Consider the following 16,944-nt stretch of genomic DNA (forward strand, 5'->3'; position numbering starts at 1 on the left):
ATAATGTATTTCTTATGGCAATAATTCCATGGCCGATTGTGATTGAAACCAAATTCGTTCGCTTATTGTCTCGCTGTTTTGTATTTTTGTCTCTATCGAGTGACGTAAAATCAAATATGGCGTCCATTTAAAATAAAGGAAGTTGATGTCAATGTCTGAAAATCCGCCATTTTGAAAATTAACTTAATATGGACATAGCTCTAGCCATAAACACAATTCCAAAAGTTGAGGCTAATTTAATTTATGAACTGAATTGTAAACTTTTTTATTTATGAAGTATGTAAATGAACTTTGATACAATTCACTTGGAAGCCCCAGTTTAAAAATTTGGTTTTCGCATGCTATAGGCATATCCAGGAGCTCGTTTGCTATAGTTGTTTACACGTTTATTATTAATTTTTCTTTGGCGTCTAATGCAATGTCGCTTGTTTTCCAGGTTTACAGGGAATATTGGTCTATGCAAATCCACCAGATGCGTGTAATTCACTGCTTAGTCCTCCAGATCTACCTGGTTATAAGGGGATGTTTGTAGTTTTAATAGCACGTTCACCACAAAACTGTTCATTTGAACATAAAGTTCGAATGGCGGAGAACGCCTCATATGATGGGGTCATTGTACATAACGTAGGATCGGACGAACTGGAACCGATGTCCGCAAAAAATAAAGTCGGAATTACCATACCGTCCGTTTTCGTCAGCGAGACCACGGGAAGAATACTGCAGGAAATGTATTGCAGTCCAGATTATTTTGTAATAATCAACTCGGAGATGCCGTTTAATTTTAATTCAACATTGTTAATTCCCTTCGCAATCGTCGTGGGGGTTTGTTTTATAGTTATGGTTATATTTATTGTAAGTTAACGATTGTGTCTGTACCAACATGATAGCAGCAAATGGTTTTAGGTTATCAAATTTATAAAAGATCGCAGAAGACAACGCAGGCATAGGCTGCCGTCTTCTACCTTAAATCAAATACCCACATGTAAATTTGCCAAAGGGGACCCATATGATACATGCGCAATTTGTCTGGATGATTATGTGGAAGGAGAAAAATTAAGAGTTCTACCTTGTGCGCACGGTAATTCAAATTGTGGTTTGATAAAGAGAAATATTTTACTAACTTTCTTTAGCGTACCATTGTAAATGTATTGATCCTTGGTTAACGAAAAATCGTAGAGTTTGTCCTGTTTGCAAACGGAAAGTGTTTGCTCAGCATGAATCTCATCACTCCAACTCCGATAGCGATTCCGATGCGGATGACACTACACCGCTAATGAACTCGAGTAATCAAATGTCGCACAGTGGTGGAACATTTGATTCTCTATCGGAGAATCCCTTTCAACGTGCTGCTCGATCTGCATCCCAGCATGCGGACGGAGTGAACTTAGTAACGGCGTCTGGACATCACAGTATAAATGGCGAGGTTGAAGCTAGTGACGATTCAGATTCATCTACTTCTTCCGATTCATCACACCATTCAACCGCTGCACTAATTACTCTCCTAAGGGACGTTGAAGAACAATTGCAAGGGGATTAAGTGCAGAAATTTGTCATCAGTTTCATTCTTACCTGGTCAATTTGATTGAAATTTGTATGTTTTCTGTTAACGTTTGGAACTTTAATACGGTGCTATTATTTAGTGATATGACTTTAGTTCTTATGATTATCTCTTTACATTTAGCTGTAGGTTTCCAATTATTTGGCTGCTTTTTTTAATGAAGTATTTGACTGTAATTCTTTATTCTGTATTTAAATGTATGTATATTGAGGACTTGAATATATGTAGAAATTAAGTGTAACGATATCGTTCCCAATACACTGCCATTACAGTCTCACCAGTTGGAAAATATATCCTTGTCCATTTCACTGAGCACACTACACTGTATAGGGAGCTTTTGTTAAACCTTTCTGGGAAAGTAAAATAGGTAGGTTTTTGAAAATTTGAACTTAGGAGTTACTCTGAAGGCCGAATCGATGTAAAATATTTTCAAAATGGCCGCACTTCTGGAAACACCGAAAGTAGATAGTAACTTCGTTATTTAAAATGCCAACCCGTATTTTTTATTGCATTTTTGGATTCTACGTGAAATTTCAATTCTTTTGATACCCATATGTCAATATCTGCCACTTATGGTTTTTAAGTTATTTTGACTTTAAGAAAAAAAATGGCGGATGCAGACGGTACCTTGATAATTGATTACTTGAAACGGTTGTAGTCATGGCAACCCATTTTTTACAGTGCATAGAGAATGGAATAGGGCTTTCTTTTAGTGTACTTAAAAAAAAGTTAAGTTGCGTACAACCGCACTTATGGAGATCCAAATTTAAGAAACTTTAAAGTCTATAAACTCAGTTTTTTTAAATGGAATGACCCTGTTCTTATTATTGCATGAGATAGAGAATCGAAATTGGCATATTTTGATATTACATATTCCTATAGCTATCTTTAACAGTTTCTGATTTATTCCCATTTCATTGAATTGATCTAGGAATTGATGCGATTTTTTCGCATTTTCTTTTTAGTAGTTGGCCATGATTTTATAACAATCGAATTTTAAACAAATCAAGGAATGGATTCGTTAATATCATTGATTCTAGTCTAAATAATTCATTAATAGGTAAATAAGTTTTTTGTTAAGGATATAGGACGGAAAATTTTTGAAAAATCTAGACAGAGTCGTTCAACTGAATTTCTTAAACAACGTATAAGTCTGGAAATTAAGAGAGGTAATGCGATATCTGTTCTAGCAACAATTCCATACCAAAAATGTTTCAACGAAGTTTTTTATATTTTGCATTGAATTTATTTTGTTAATGTTGCATTTGCAATTCAATTCATTCTCTTAAATATTCTCTTGTAGAGCTTTGTATCACTTGTGCTTCAACGGTTTGTAGTGCATTTGGGGGTACAACATTTCCAAAATTGATACAATTTCGTTCCAGTGTTCGAATGAATGTACGGCAAGCGCGTGCCGCAATTCTGTCCATTTCACCATAAATAACAATTAAATTCCAAAATAGGTGAAACCACTCCGAGTCATTTTTCGATTTTTGAAAAACCTATGTTCACCTATAACAGTAGGTGACGGATTAGTGTCACTAGATTTGTTTAAAATTCGATTGTTTTAAAATCATGGCCGACTACTAAAATGAAAATCCGAAAAAAATAGCGTCAATTCAATAAAATGGGAATAAGTCAGAAACTGTTAAAGATAGCTATAGGAACATGTAATATCAAATGTGCCAATTTCGATTCTCTATCTCATGCAATAATAAGAACAGGGTCATTCCATTTAAAAAAACTGAGTTTATAGACTTTAAAGTTTCTTAAATTTGGATCTCCATAGGTGCGGTTGTACGCAACTTAACTTTTTTTTAAGTACACTAAAAGAAAGCTCTATTCATTCTCTATATGCACTGATAAAAATGGGTTGCCATGACTACAACCGCGTTCTCAAGTTATCAATTATCAAGGTACCGTCTGCATCCGCCATTTTTTTTCTTAAAGTCAAAATAACTTAAAAACCATAAGTGGCAGATATCGACATATCATTCACGTAGAATCTAAAAATGGAATAAAAAATAGGGGTTGCCATTTAAAATAACGAAGTTACTATCTACTTCCGGTGTTTCCGGAAGTGCGGCCATTTTGAAAATATCGTACATCGAATCGGCCTTCAGAGTAACTCCTAAGTTCAAATTTTCAAAAACCTACCTATTTTACTTTCCCAGAAACGTTTAACTAAAGCTCCCAAAAAAACACCTTGTAGTTTACCATTGTTACTGATTTAATTAAAATGGAATTTAATTAACTTCACAGTTCCAACAATAACAATGACAACAGTCTTATTGGAACACAGTGTATTTCATCTACTGAGTTATCGTCGCGCCACGCTGTTATTAGTTCTGTATGGCGTTGTTGGAATTCTGATATGGCGCTACCCCATTCTATTATCACAGATTTAAATAAATCTGTGCTATTATAGTCTAGGAGCTACTGGCAAATTTTTTTTAACAGTTTCATTATTTTTGGTCTATTCGCGCATGCGAAAATGAGTTAATTTCAACTTTAGCGGCCTAGAACTTTTGTCAGGGCCACGGGAATATTCCGTAAAGCGAGATTCTGAAGTTCAAACATTTCCGAGCAGACTTTTGTGGTGTGGGTCCCAATTCTTTCTACTCCGAACAAAATTTTTGATCAATTTGGCGGATCCCCCGTTATATATATTATCATTGAATAAATTTTTATTCAATGATATTATGTAAGGTGAGTTGAAGTATAGATGGCGCTGACTCGCTACTGATCATGACAGTTTGACGTCCAGAGTTTCTAGTTGTCAAACCTAAAAAACATAAGTGTCAAACCTCCAACTTGAGCAGGGTTATCCGGCAGCGGCACTCCCTTCCTGTATGAATCGTATAAGTGGAAATGCTGATAAATAATGAAATTTCATAACAAGTGAAATATTTATAACCTATTAACTGTGTTTACCTATTGGCAAAAATTTTCAATACCGAATCCAGCAAGATTCTAAGAGGCCAAATGTCTGCAACAGATAGAGTGTCTTTAACCGATGCCTTATCCAATGTGGATGTGTTGGACGAATTGCCCCTACCGGACGAACAACCATGCATCGAAGCTCAACCGTGTTCTGTTGTTTATCAGGCCAACTTTGATACTAACTTTGAAGACCGCAATGGTTTTGTTACTGGTATTGCTAAATATATTGAAGAAGCGACTGTGCATGCCAATTTGGTACGTACAAAATTGTCAAATCAAAAATATACCGTTGATTCTTGTAGAATGAGCTGCTAGATGAGGGTCAGGAACATGCCGTTATGTTGTACACTTGGCGATGTTGTTCGCGAGCAATTCCACAACCTAAGTCAAACGAACAACCCAATCGCGTGGAAATTTATGAAAAGACTGTCGAAGTACTGGCGCCCGAAGTGAATAAACTCTTAAATTTTATGTATTTCCAAGTAAGTTCGAACGTAATCCTCGCATATTAATTGGGCTTACATTTTTGTTAGAGAAAAGCGATTGAGAGGTTTTCACAGGAAGTAAAGCGACTTTGTCACGCTGAAAAACGAAAAGACTTCGTATCCGAAGCGTACTTATTAACTCTGGGCAAATTCATAAACATGTTCGCTGTGCTCGACGAGTTGAAAAACATGAAGTCGAGTGTCAAAAACGACTATTCCACGTATCGTAGGGCTGCACAGTTTTTAAAAGTAATGTCGGATTCGCAAACTTTACAGGAATCGCAGAACCTATCCATGTTCTTGGCGACCCAAAATAAGATACGCGACACGGTCAAGGAAAATCTTGAGAAAATTAATGGGTATGAGGAGCTGCTGGCCGACGTTGTAAATATATGCGTGCATATGTTTGAGACTAAAATGTATCTTACGCCGAGTGAAAAGCACATGCTGGTTAAAGTAATGGGTTTTGGATTATTTTTAATGGACAGCGAACTGTGCAATATTAACAAATTGGATCAAAAGAAAAAGTTACGCCTAGATCGTATTGATCGCATATTTAAGGTATGTTCAGTTGATTCTTGGTAAACTGAAAACTAGGAACTGATCCTAGTTTTCAGTGTACCAAGAATTATGCAATGTCACATAAGTCTCAAATATTGTACATACAGGGTGTTTTCCATGTAGTAGTCAAACTAAAAATGGTATGATATTGTTTAAATCAGTAATCGACAGTGTTTAATCTATCATCTCAAAAAAAATATGCATTCATTTACAGTTTTGAATAGAATCTTCTTCATGGTTGGAAAAAACATGTTTTTTGTTCTTTTGTACATTCAGATATCTCTTTGTGATTTAGAATATAGTTTTTTTAAAGGGCACAAAAAATCCACCCTAAAAGTTCATAAATGCTGATACTGCATAATTGTAATACCTACAATGTTCTGCTTATCATCATCATTTTTTCTGGCAATATTAATATTATCCATTTGATATCATCACACTGTATATTTATACAATACATATTTTTGTTACATATGTACTTGAAAACTTAGGTTGATGTGCATTTGTAATTAATTAATCTTTTTTTTTTGCAGAATTTGGAAGTTGTTCCGTTATTTGGAGACATGCAGATCGCCCCTTTTAATTACATCAAACGCAGCAAGCATTTCGATCCAAGCAAATGGCCGTTATCAAATTCAAATGCACCTTCACCTCAGGCAGATCTAATGGTACACTTACCGCAGATTAGAGATGATCATGTTAAGTACATTAGCGAATTGGCAAGATACAGTAATGAGGTCAGATTAATTTTTAAAAAATTGTTCTTGCTTAAGTATAAAAAAATTGTAGGTCACGACGACGTATAAGGAAAGCGGTAGCGATACAGAAAACAGAGAAACTGCAGAGTTAGCACTTAGGGGTCTGCAGTTGCTTTCTGAGTGGACTAGTGTGGTTACAGAGTTGTATTCGTGGAAGCTGTTACACCCTACTGATCATCATCAAAACAAAGAGTGTCCACCAGAAGCCGAAGAATACGAACGCGTATGTATTTTCTAGTGTTATACAGCAAATTGTTCACAGTACCTACCATTTCAACAAATTTCAAAAGTATTGATTTGCTCTTACTGTCATCAATATCACTATTCATTTTGATTTTGTGGACATCCTTACACTGTAATAATGCGTTATTAAAATAACAGTTTCAGTAGGTAAGTAGGTAATTGCTGCATTGATAGTACGGCACCAATCCAATAATTTTCAACAGTTGACATATTTGTTCCAATGTTTACCTACATTAAATTTCACGGAGTTTTAATCACAACAGAAAATGTCCTAAGTACAACATTTGGCAGAATATTTTGTAATCATGGTCCTGTAAATTGAACCTGTCATACATTTGCATTTGTTAATCAAGGCAGACATTTCTACAAGTTGTGCTAATAATAGTACATTATATATCAAGGTAGAGAAGTCCACTATTATTGCCTGAGCACCAAGATTACATCTCGAGGCGCTTGCGCCGAGGGGTGTAAGGTGCGAAGTAATAGACTTCTCTACCGTGGTATATATACTATTTTTTTCACTACTAGCACTTGAAATCCTCTAAATTAACATATTATATTGATAAGAGAGTTAACGGTTGGACAGAATTTTTGTTTATTAATTTAACATGTCAATCAAGTACGTGGAAGTACAAGTCAAACGGGCCGTATTTTGTTCTGTCATTGAGATTTTTCAAAGAGTAATTTCGTTCGAATTTTTTCAAAATGTGATAATTTTAGGTATGTAATTTCTCTGGAAATTGTGAATGGTGGCAATTATTCGTTTTAGAGAACTTGTCTAAACGTTCATTGAGCGAAATTTCGGGTTGTGTTTTCTAAAAGTGACAGCGTGACAGTTCTCATTATTGACTACTAGTTGATAATAAAAAATTATTAACCACTTTGAACAAATGCCGAGAAAGCCTACTTTACAAGTGGAAAAAAGGTTAATAATCATGTCATCAGACGCTAGTAGTGAAAAAACACTATTTATTTGCGAAAATCAATGCTAGGTTACCACTATTAGTTCTGTAGCGAGTATCCCAGACATCTGGGCGCCAGCAGCCGCCACCAAGGCTTGATAAAAGATTAGTCACTGGCGATAAGCAATGAAATCAAATATGACACATTCTTTCTGAGAAATGTGATATGCCAACTTCGCAGGTGTTCGAGAATTCTTCAGATCTAGATTTCTAGATCGGAGTTATTCAGAGTTCAAGAATTGGCAATGTACACCAAAAAATTAGGAATGCTCTTTTGACATATCTGTTAGTTATGAACCGTGATATAATATGCAATGCCAAAAGTTGAAATACAGGAAAGGTTTCTTTATAATGACTATTGAATAATCTGCCGTTTTCAAAATAAGTATTGGGGGTTGGGGGTTAGGTTAGAAAATATAGTCATTTTGAAATAGACAATTTTTTGTTTTCCCCCCGTATATCTCTTAAGCAATGTTATGTTTTCCCATTTTAAGTTAATATCTTTTGATTTTCCATTTTTAGCGCATTTTTTAGGAATTAAAAAAATTTGCTATTGTTTGCGTTTTGTCTGTCGGTCCGTCCGGACCCACTTCTGCCGTTACGAACTACTTCTAGGGGAATGGTCCTAGAATCCTGGAATTTTTTGCAGTAGGTAGCCTATACCTTGAAGGTGTGCCAGACGGCCATCAAATTTCGTTGTCTGAAAGGCCCCCCCCCTCCCCCCAACCAATTGGTCTCAGATTTTGCATACGCATGCCTTTAGTGGTGCGAAGTTAAACTTTAGAAAATGGGATGGGGTGGCTGGGGAAACACATGTTCTACCCTTCATGGTATTCTAATAAAAGGTCTCATCAAAATTAATTGGTTTGTACACAAATTTCCCGTGCGACTCTTTTTTGAGATCAGTGAGCGACGGAACCTGAGGGGGGGGGGGGGTTAAAAATTTATTTTATCTCATTGTATTCTAATTAAAGGTCTCAACGAAAGGAACCGTTTTCTACCAACTACTGCCCTTCTTTCTGTCCCCATATCAAAGTACGGGGTGGAGGGGGAGGGGGAGTGGAAATAGTTTTATCGTTCATGGTACTCTAATGAAAGGTCTCAACGAAAGGAATTAATTTCTACCAACCATCGCCCTCTTCCTCGACCTCTTATCGTGATCGGGTATATTCCCTTATACCTCAAGAAGGGATTGTCGGAAGAGGGTACTCACAAAGAGCGATTGAGACGTCTGCAAGAAATATATCCATTGGTATGATGTCAACACAAAAGCTATTTCGGTTAAAAAGATGCGCTTTATCTGCACAAGAGTTGTGCACAATTTATACTTGTTTCTATTTCTCTTAGTCTTATCTTTGCTTGCTTCCTTCTATATTTAATTGTTCAACGCTTACGTTTTTTATTCTACACTGTTGTTTTTCTGATTTTTCAATGACTGACTGAACTCTTAAACGGCTGGACGGATTTTGGTGAAATTTTTTTAATGTATCCCTGTGTGTCCTCGGATGGTTTAGATTCACAATTGTGTCTGATCGGATTATAGGATTTAAAAAAAATATTTGTTCGTTGACGTTGCATTCTATTTCATGTACTGATTGACACGTGCTAAGTCACTTGCGTCGTCCCATACTGATGTGTTCATCTTTACTTTCTGTACGCTGGGTACAGTCAGTGATACTTGAGGCATAGGGAGTGATGCTGTCATTAACCATTGACCATACAGACTATTTTAATCATAATAAGTGCGACAAACCTACAGTGTAGGGAAAAAGTCATTCATTTTCACATTCAAATTGAATTCAGACTTTCAATTTTTTTTAAAGTCATGGTTGTAGGTATATTTGTACTTTTGTAGGCCACACGATATAATTACACAGATGAAGAAAAATTCGCCCTGATTGAAGTAATAGCAATGATCAAAGGCTTGCAAGTTCTAATGGCACGAATGGAAACTGTATTCACAGACGCTATCAGGCGCAACATTTACGCCGAACTTCAAGATTTCGTCCAGTTGAATTTAAGGGAGCCGCTACGAAAGGCGATTAAGAATAAAAAGGATCTGATTCGAAGGTACGTTTTCTTATAAGCTATCAAAACTGCTTATATTGTTACTTAATTTTTGCAGTATAATAATGTCTGTGCGAGAAACGTGCGCCGACTGGCAAAGGGGAGTTGAGCCTTTACAGGACCCGGCATTAAAAGGAAAGAAAGATCCTGACAATGGATTCGGTATTAAAGTACCCAGAAGAAATGTCGGTACGTACCTAATATTTTGTATTCACAATTTTGTACTTGTAATTTTAATATCACCCTTCCAATTTACTCAAATTTTGTTGATAACAGCCATTGTATAGATGCTACAAACTCCCCACTATGCATTATTTTTAGCAGCCATGCTTGCAAAACCATTAATGAATAAAATTGTCTTTTAGGTCCATCCTCAACACAGTTGTATATGGTACGTACAATGCTAGAATCATTGATTGCAGACAAGTCAGGCGGGAAAAGAACGTTGAGAAAAGATATTGATGGTCAATATTTGATGTTAATCGATCAGTTTCACAAAACTTCATTCTATTGGAGCTTCCTGCTCAATTTTAGTGGTAAGTTTTCATTCAACCTTTGATTGGTTGCGTTTTTGTGGTGATGTCTGTACATCTGTTGCTACCGTTTAAACAGGACTTTAGAAATATCAGAAAATATCTTTACAGAGTCGCTGAAGAATTGTTGTGATTTATCTCAACTGTGGTATAGAGAGTTTTATCTGGAGATGACGATGGGGCGTCGTATTAATGTAAGTTTCTTGTAAAACATGAATTAAGCCAACACAAATTTATATTAGAAATGTACCGTACGCCATCACCACAACGAAGAGTGCAATGACTTGGTTACAATGGAAAAACGTATACAGTTCCCAATCGACATGTCGATGCCGTGGATTTTAACTGATCACATTTTGAAAACCAAGGAACCTTCAATGATGGAGTATGTGCTTTACCCATTGGATTTATACAATGATAGCGCGTTGTACGCCTTGACGATCTTTCGAAAACAATTCTTGTACGATGAAGTCGAGGCTGAAGTAAACTTGTGTTTTGACCAGTTTGTCTATAAGCTCAGTGAGCAAATCTTCGCATATTATAAACAACTCGCGGCAAGGTAATCATTTTAGAGTCAAATTTCGTTCTGAAATTGAACACTTTCAGTATATTTTTGGATAAACGCTTCCGAGTGGAATGTGCAGCTTTAGGTGCGTATTTGCTACCGTATCCAAGAGCCAATCGTTACGAGACGTTATTGAAGCAACGCCATGTGCAACTTTTGGGCAGATCTATTGATTTGAATAAGCTTATTACGCAACGAATTAATGCTGACATGCAGAAATCTCTTGATTTGGCGATTAGCAAGTTTGAAGCTGGGGATATCACTGGTGTAATAGAGCTTCAAGGATTACTTGAGGTAAAGTAAGATTAGATTAACTAAATTTTCGTTACTTACTTAAAAACGGTTTTTCCAACTGGTTTCGTAAAGTTCGTCACGTCAAGCGACTCGAATACTAAAATCGTAACTAACACTATGGAAAGCAATAATTCAATTTAAGATATATAGCAAAAGCAAAATTTTGACTCGGCACGAGCTGTTTGTACAAATCGGCAATAGACATATAGAGGCATAAACATAATGTTAACTTCAAAAACTAATTTACAAAACAAAAATGTCTAAATTCATTTACAACAAAAGGTAATTGAAGGATTTGAAACTAACACAAGCAAATTCTTCGTAACGACACAAGTAACAAGAGACATGAATGCGAAGAGAAAACAAGGGCAATTATTTTAGTAGAAAAACACATTACGTTTCAATTTAGACAAAACAAAACACCCCATAAAATGATAAATTGCATGTATATAAAAAACATCATCAAAAGGGCATGGCTCTCTACTTCAGCATCCAATCATTTAACACGAAAAGTACAATTCACATGTGAAAATGGGAGGACTATGTTTACATGTTAGTTTATTACGGCACAAGCAACATTCATATATTAAACAGAAGAGACAGGGCCCCCCTTTCTCGTATTTCTTACGCAACGTCTGGCAGCGGAAACGAAAGAAATAGCAACATACAGGGTGATTCCTATAGTACCTGCCACCGTTTGGGAGCGTATAGGGGGTGCCTAGGGGAGTATTTTGATATAGGACACTTGGGGTCGGAAATCTAAAATAAAGGCGCCAGAACCAAATTTATCTTCTGGAATTTCACGCCTGTATGTAGGCAACCCAACCGACCGACGTTTCGCGCGGAGCGATGCAGAGCGAGTTAGCGCGAGGAAGCGACATGGGAGGGAAGGAGGGAAAACGACAGTCAAAAGCAATAACGTTTACAAGTGTTCAACGTGGCCACCGTTGTTCTCAATGCACTTCCTACATCTAGCCAACTATTATTATACTATTGCCATAGTGTTTATTCACTTGATACGCGTCGTTGCAGACGGGATTTCGTGGGTTTAAACAAAATTCTGATCAAGTGTCAGCCACACATCGCCGCCTGAGATCGCTCCGTGTGCACCGCCGGCCGGTTGGGTTGCCTACCTACAGGCGCGAAATTCCAGAAGGTAAATTTGGCTCTGGCACCCTTATTTTAGATTTCCGACCCCAAGTGTCCTATATCAAAATACTCCCCTACGCACCACCTACACGCTCCCAAACGGTGGCAGGTACTATAGGAATCACCCTGTATACAGCGAAGAATCGTAACTGTATGTGGTACTCAAATAGAGGATTCAGGTAACGATACATATAAAACACAGTTTAGAGCACGCCAAACAAATAGCAGCATTTTATGCAAAAGGTAAATAACAAATTGTGACATGAAATTCAAAGGTTAATGGTTAGTATGAGAGAGAATAAAATAATTGCTACCTGTAATTATCCTTTTCAAAATGTTGTGAAACATGGTGTCATTCTCGAGGGCTCGGAGTCTAGTGACCCACGTTATCTTCTCTTGCCAAGCTTTGTACCCCAGCATCTCCGTAGATGGTAGAATGGTCAAAGTCGAAGACATCATGCTTGTTGTATAGATACATAGAGCGTTTCGTATTTTTTTCATATTGCTATACTTTTGGATGTACGAGGTGTTGCCTAATCGTATCGGAGGATTTTTATAACTTTGGGCTTTCAAGAACTTTTTAGACCTCATCGATCTAATGCCTGCACTCCGGAATGTTTTTAAAGTAGATTTAGAAAACTTTTAATAGATATCCCCGCCAGTTCAGCGATGGGAGTGTGGGAATCCCTTCTGTCCAGGTAAGGAACCCTTCCGTCAATCGCCAAAGTGGCTCCACAGCAGGCTCGGCTATGAAGGTTGCTGGGGAATGGTTGTGGGCAGGCGGACGCTAGCAGTTTTTTTATTGCACCGTTTGAAAAGATTTCGTTACCTGATGAAACTAGTTGGAAAACACGCAAACTGTTCAAATAATGTTATTCATACAAGAGCTAAAAGATGACCAATATATCGTTATTTTAGGTAAACCGTTTATGCCACAAATTGTTAAGTAAATGGTTGGCACTAGACGATTACGATTCGATGTTTAGGGAAGCCAACCATAACGTTTTGGCTCCGTACGGTAGAATAACCTTGCACGTATTTTGGGAATTAAATTACGATTTTCTACCGAACTATGTGTATAACGCCGCTACGAATCGGTAATGACATCCCCAATGTTCAGCAATCACGTTAATTTTCTACCGTTTTAGCTTTACAAAGTACAAAGGTCAGATAGCCTTCACTCCGCCGGTGCATCGTGATAAACCACCGCAAATGTCGCATCATTATTTGTGGGGGACCAAGCCGTTAAACATGGCGTATACTACTCAATACACACAATACTCTGGTAAGTGTGAAAATTGTGATTTTAAATGTGACAGTTTTTCTGTAGGTTTTGTTGGTCCACACCATTTCCACGCTATGTGTAAGCTACTAGGCTATCAAGGAATTGCAGTTGTAATGGAGGAACTGTTGAAAATTGTTAAGTCCCTAGTGCAAGGGAATTTGCTGCAATTTACCAAAACGCTTATGGTTGCAATGCCGAAAGTGTGCAAACTGCCAAGATATGATTACGGATCGCCAGGTATACTAGTTGAGCGTAATGTCATTGGTAATGATTTATTGCGTCTATAGGTGTGTTGAGTTATTACCACGCCCAACTAAACGATATTGTTCAGTACCCTGACGCAAGAACGGAACTGTTCCACAATTTCCGAGAATTTGGAAATACTATACTGTTCTGCCTGTTGATGGAGCAGGCTTTATCGCAGGAAGAGGTTTGTGATTTACTTCAAGCTGCTCCGTTTCAGAATATTTTGCCAAGACCTTTTTGCAAAGGTAAGTAGTCCTGGTTGATCGCAAACATTCTCTTGTTAGCGCATTGTCGATTTTTAAAGGGAGCTTATAACTTCACTAACCTGTTCCGCATTTGTTACTGGGGAGGGGGGGTGTCTACAAAACAACTGCTCCTTCCCCCCTGAAAATTTGTGAAAATCAAAGGCTTCCTATAAAATGCAGTTGGTCAACACCACATTGGCATGGAACACAGGGTGCGTCAAATACTTCCACCTTTATTGCTTAAAATCTATTGGTGCTACTAGAAAAATTAAGCATTAAGTAGCGCTAGCACAAAATAAAGTTGATGATTTAACCGTACTGTTCCGTGTGAAAGAGAAGGACGCAGCATAACACCTGCTTGTGGGATCTTGTACTAATATGCAGTGGTGTATTGGTAAATTACGGTAAACGTATATACAGGCGTCCGTTTAACCGGTAGGAGGGGGGTGTATAAAATGAGTCCTGTCATGTGTGGGGCTAAATTTGTAATTTTTTACAAAACAGGTTTTTTGTTTTATTTTTTGAGATCTAATGATAACACAACATAACTACAAACATGTTCGAAACTATACACTATACAGGGTGTCTCAAATTGAGTCGGATAACATGGCTATCTTTGTTATTATTGTATTCGGTTAAATTGGCAAAGTTGTGCAGTTTTTGATGCTGATGGCTATTCCAATGCTATATTTTGAAAAAAATCGTTTCGTAGATAATTGAAAAAAGTGAAAATCGCCATTTTTAAAAAGTTCAAATGGACGCCATATTGGATTTTTACGTCACTCGATAGAGAAAAAATTTACAAAACCAGTGATACTAAACACTTAGTATTTCATTTGGGAATAAACCTTACATTTTTGCCTAGAAGTTTACAATGTATTTCTGACGGCAATCATTCCAAGGCTGTGTCGATGGTGACTAGGCGAAACAATAAACGAACGAATTTGGTTTCAATCATAATCAGCCATGGAATTATTTCCATAAGAAATACATTGTAAACTTCGAGGCAAAAATGTAAGGTTGCTTCCCAAATGAAATAAGTATCACTGGTTTTGTAATTTTTTTCTCTATCGAGTGACCTAAAAACCTAATATAGCGTCTATTTAAAATAAGGAAGTTGATGCCATTATCTCGGAAACCGCCATTTAAAACATTTTTTTCCTACGTTTATTGAATTTATCCCATCGAATCTTTTATTTGCAACTTTTTTCGATAGCTCTCTTTGTTACTAAAATATTTGAACTTTTTAAAAATGTCGATTTTCACTTTTTTTTAATCATCTACGAAACGATTTATTTTTTTCAAAATATCGCATCGGAATATCCATCAGCATCAAAAACTACACAACTTTGGCAATTTAACCGAATCTGTAAGTATAAAAATAACAAAGATAGCCATGCTATCCTACTCAATTTAAGACACCCTGTATTCGATTAAGAATTATTGTATAAACGTACAACATAATGTATTTTTATATCATTTCCCAAAGGAATTCGCGAGCACTATCTGCAAAGGTAGAAGAAATAGTATAACCAAGATGTTATACGTACTTATGGGTGGGGGCTACAAACTGGAAACTCTTGTAGTCTCAAGATTTTCAAAACTGGTTACTCAGAAGTTATCACACGTTCTAAGTAATCGACGCCATTATCAGTGCAAGATTTTCAGCAATATTTTCAAGTTACGTATACGGCCGTATATTTGCGTATTTAGCAAATTTTCATTTCTACATACGCTGATTAAAAACTACTTTTAAACGTATACCTGCATATACCCTCCAATACAGCACTTCTAATATGACATGTTAAAGTTTACAACTGCACTAGGACTTTTTTTGTAGAAGGTGAAAAGCCCGAAACCAAACAGAAGAGGCTCGAATCGAAATATGCGGCTTTACAAATCGTACCGAACATTGAAAAATTGGGGACCGCCAAGGTATATTCTTGCGACAAGTTTCGTTTTCATAAATCCATTTTTAGCAAGCGATGATATCTAGAGAAGGCGATCTTTTAACGAGGGAACGGTTATGTTGCGGACTATCAGTTTTTGAAGTGGTGCTGAATCGACTGCGTAGCTTTCTGGATGATCCAGTTTGGGTTGGACCCCCACCGACTAACGGTGTCATGAACGTTGACGAATGCACCGAATTTCATCGGCTGTGGTCAGCCTTGCAATTTGTTTACTGTATTCCTGTCGGTGATACTGAATACACTGTGGAGTAAGTGCGTCACTTGATTAAATGGGAGTTACTAATTTTTTTTTCCAAAGGGAACTCTTTGGAGAAGGTCTTCACTGGGCAGGTTGCACAATGATTGTCCTGTTGGGACAACAAAGAAGATTCGAGGCACTCGACTTCTGTTATCACATACTACGTGTGCAACGTGTTGATATGAAAGATGAAATTGTGAAAGGCATCGTAAGTGTTAATGATGATGTACAAAAAAGATTGTGAGCTAATTTTGACATTTACAGAGTTTGAAACGAATGGTGGACAGAATTAGACGGTTTCAAGTTTTGAATTCTCAGATATTTGCGATTTTAAATAAATTCTTAAAGTCTGGCGAAAATGATGAAATGTCAGTTGAACATGTAAGGTGCTTTCCACCGCCATTGCATCCTTCGTTAACACCACAGCAGCATTATCACGCACCTGAACATCTTCGTCAAGCAATGATGATTTAACTCATTTACTGCAAAATATTTTCCATATTGCATGATATCTGCATTATCACAGATGTAAGCAATATTGGCATGTGTAGCTATATAAAGAGCTGCTATTTGTATGTATTATGGAAATACTAAATTTTGCCAAATTACACTTACATTTTGAGAATAAACAAAAGAATTGGTATTTTTCCATCTGTGTAATTACATTAGGTTATATGCACCTATTCTTAGTCATAAGTCACATTTACATATTCCATCATATTTATACAAGCATTTTTCATATTTTACATTATTTTATTTAAAGTTTATAAGCATCACGTGGTAAAGCAAATAAATACTTTCTTTTGTTAACGCCCAGAGAACCAATGTTTAATGGCACAGTT

The 16,944-nt window shown here is 36.8% G+C and overlaps 2 protein-coding genes across 2 annotated transcripts; both read left to right on the forward strand.

Annotated features, from left to right (window-relative positions):
• The first annotated feature begins 407 nt into the window (after positions 1 to 407).
• LOC116172165 (E3 ubiquitin-protein ligase RNF13-like) lies at positions 408 to 1,799 on the forward strand. Its single transcript, XM_031489314.1, has 3 exons — positions 408 to 852; positions 904 to 1,078; positions 1,131 to 1,799. Exons 1-3 carry the CDS (start codon positions 523 to 525, stop codon positions 1,535 to 1,537), a joined length of 912 nt encoding a protein of 303 aa, XP_031345174.1. The 5' UTR covers positions 408 to 522; the 3' UTR covers positions 1,538 to 1,799.
• Positions 1,800 to 4,323: 2,524 nt separating this feature from the next.
• On the forward strand, positions 4,324 to 16,912 carry LOC116170940 (cytoplasmic FMR1-interacting protein). Its single transcript, XM_031487518.1, has 19 exons — positions 4,324 to 4,756; positions 4,804 to 4,983; positions 5,035 to 5,547; positions 6,081 to 6,284; positions 6,337 to 6,528; positions 9,366 to 9,580; positions 9,636 to 9,766; positions 9,943 to 10,113; positions 10,222 to 10,304; positions 10,353 to 10,669; positions 10,717 to 10,969; positions 13,037 to 13,215; positions 13,267 to 13,403; positions 13,449 to 13,640; positions 13,691 to 13,894; positions 15,735 to 15,829; positions 15,874 to 16,112; positions 16,163 to 16,310; positions 16,367 to 16,912. Exons 1-19 carry the CDS (start codon positions 4,544 to 4,546, stop codon positions 16,574 to 16,576), a joined length of 3,876 nt encoding a protein of 1,291 aa, XP_031343378.1. The 5' UTR covers positions 4,324 to 4,543; the 3' UTR covers positions 16,577 to 16,912.
• Positions 16,913 to 16,944: the final 32 nt, after the last annotated feature.

This window comes from Photinus pyralis, unplaced genomic scaffold, assembly GCF_008802855.1.
Source record: "Photinus pyralis isolate 1611_PpyrPB1 unplaced genomic scaffold, Ppyr1.3 Ppyr1.4_LG5, whole genome shotgun sequence".
Lineage (NCBI taxonomy): Eukaryota > Metazoa > Arthropoda > Insecta > Coleoptera > Lampyridae > Photinus > Photinus pyralis.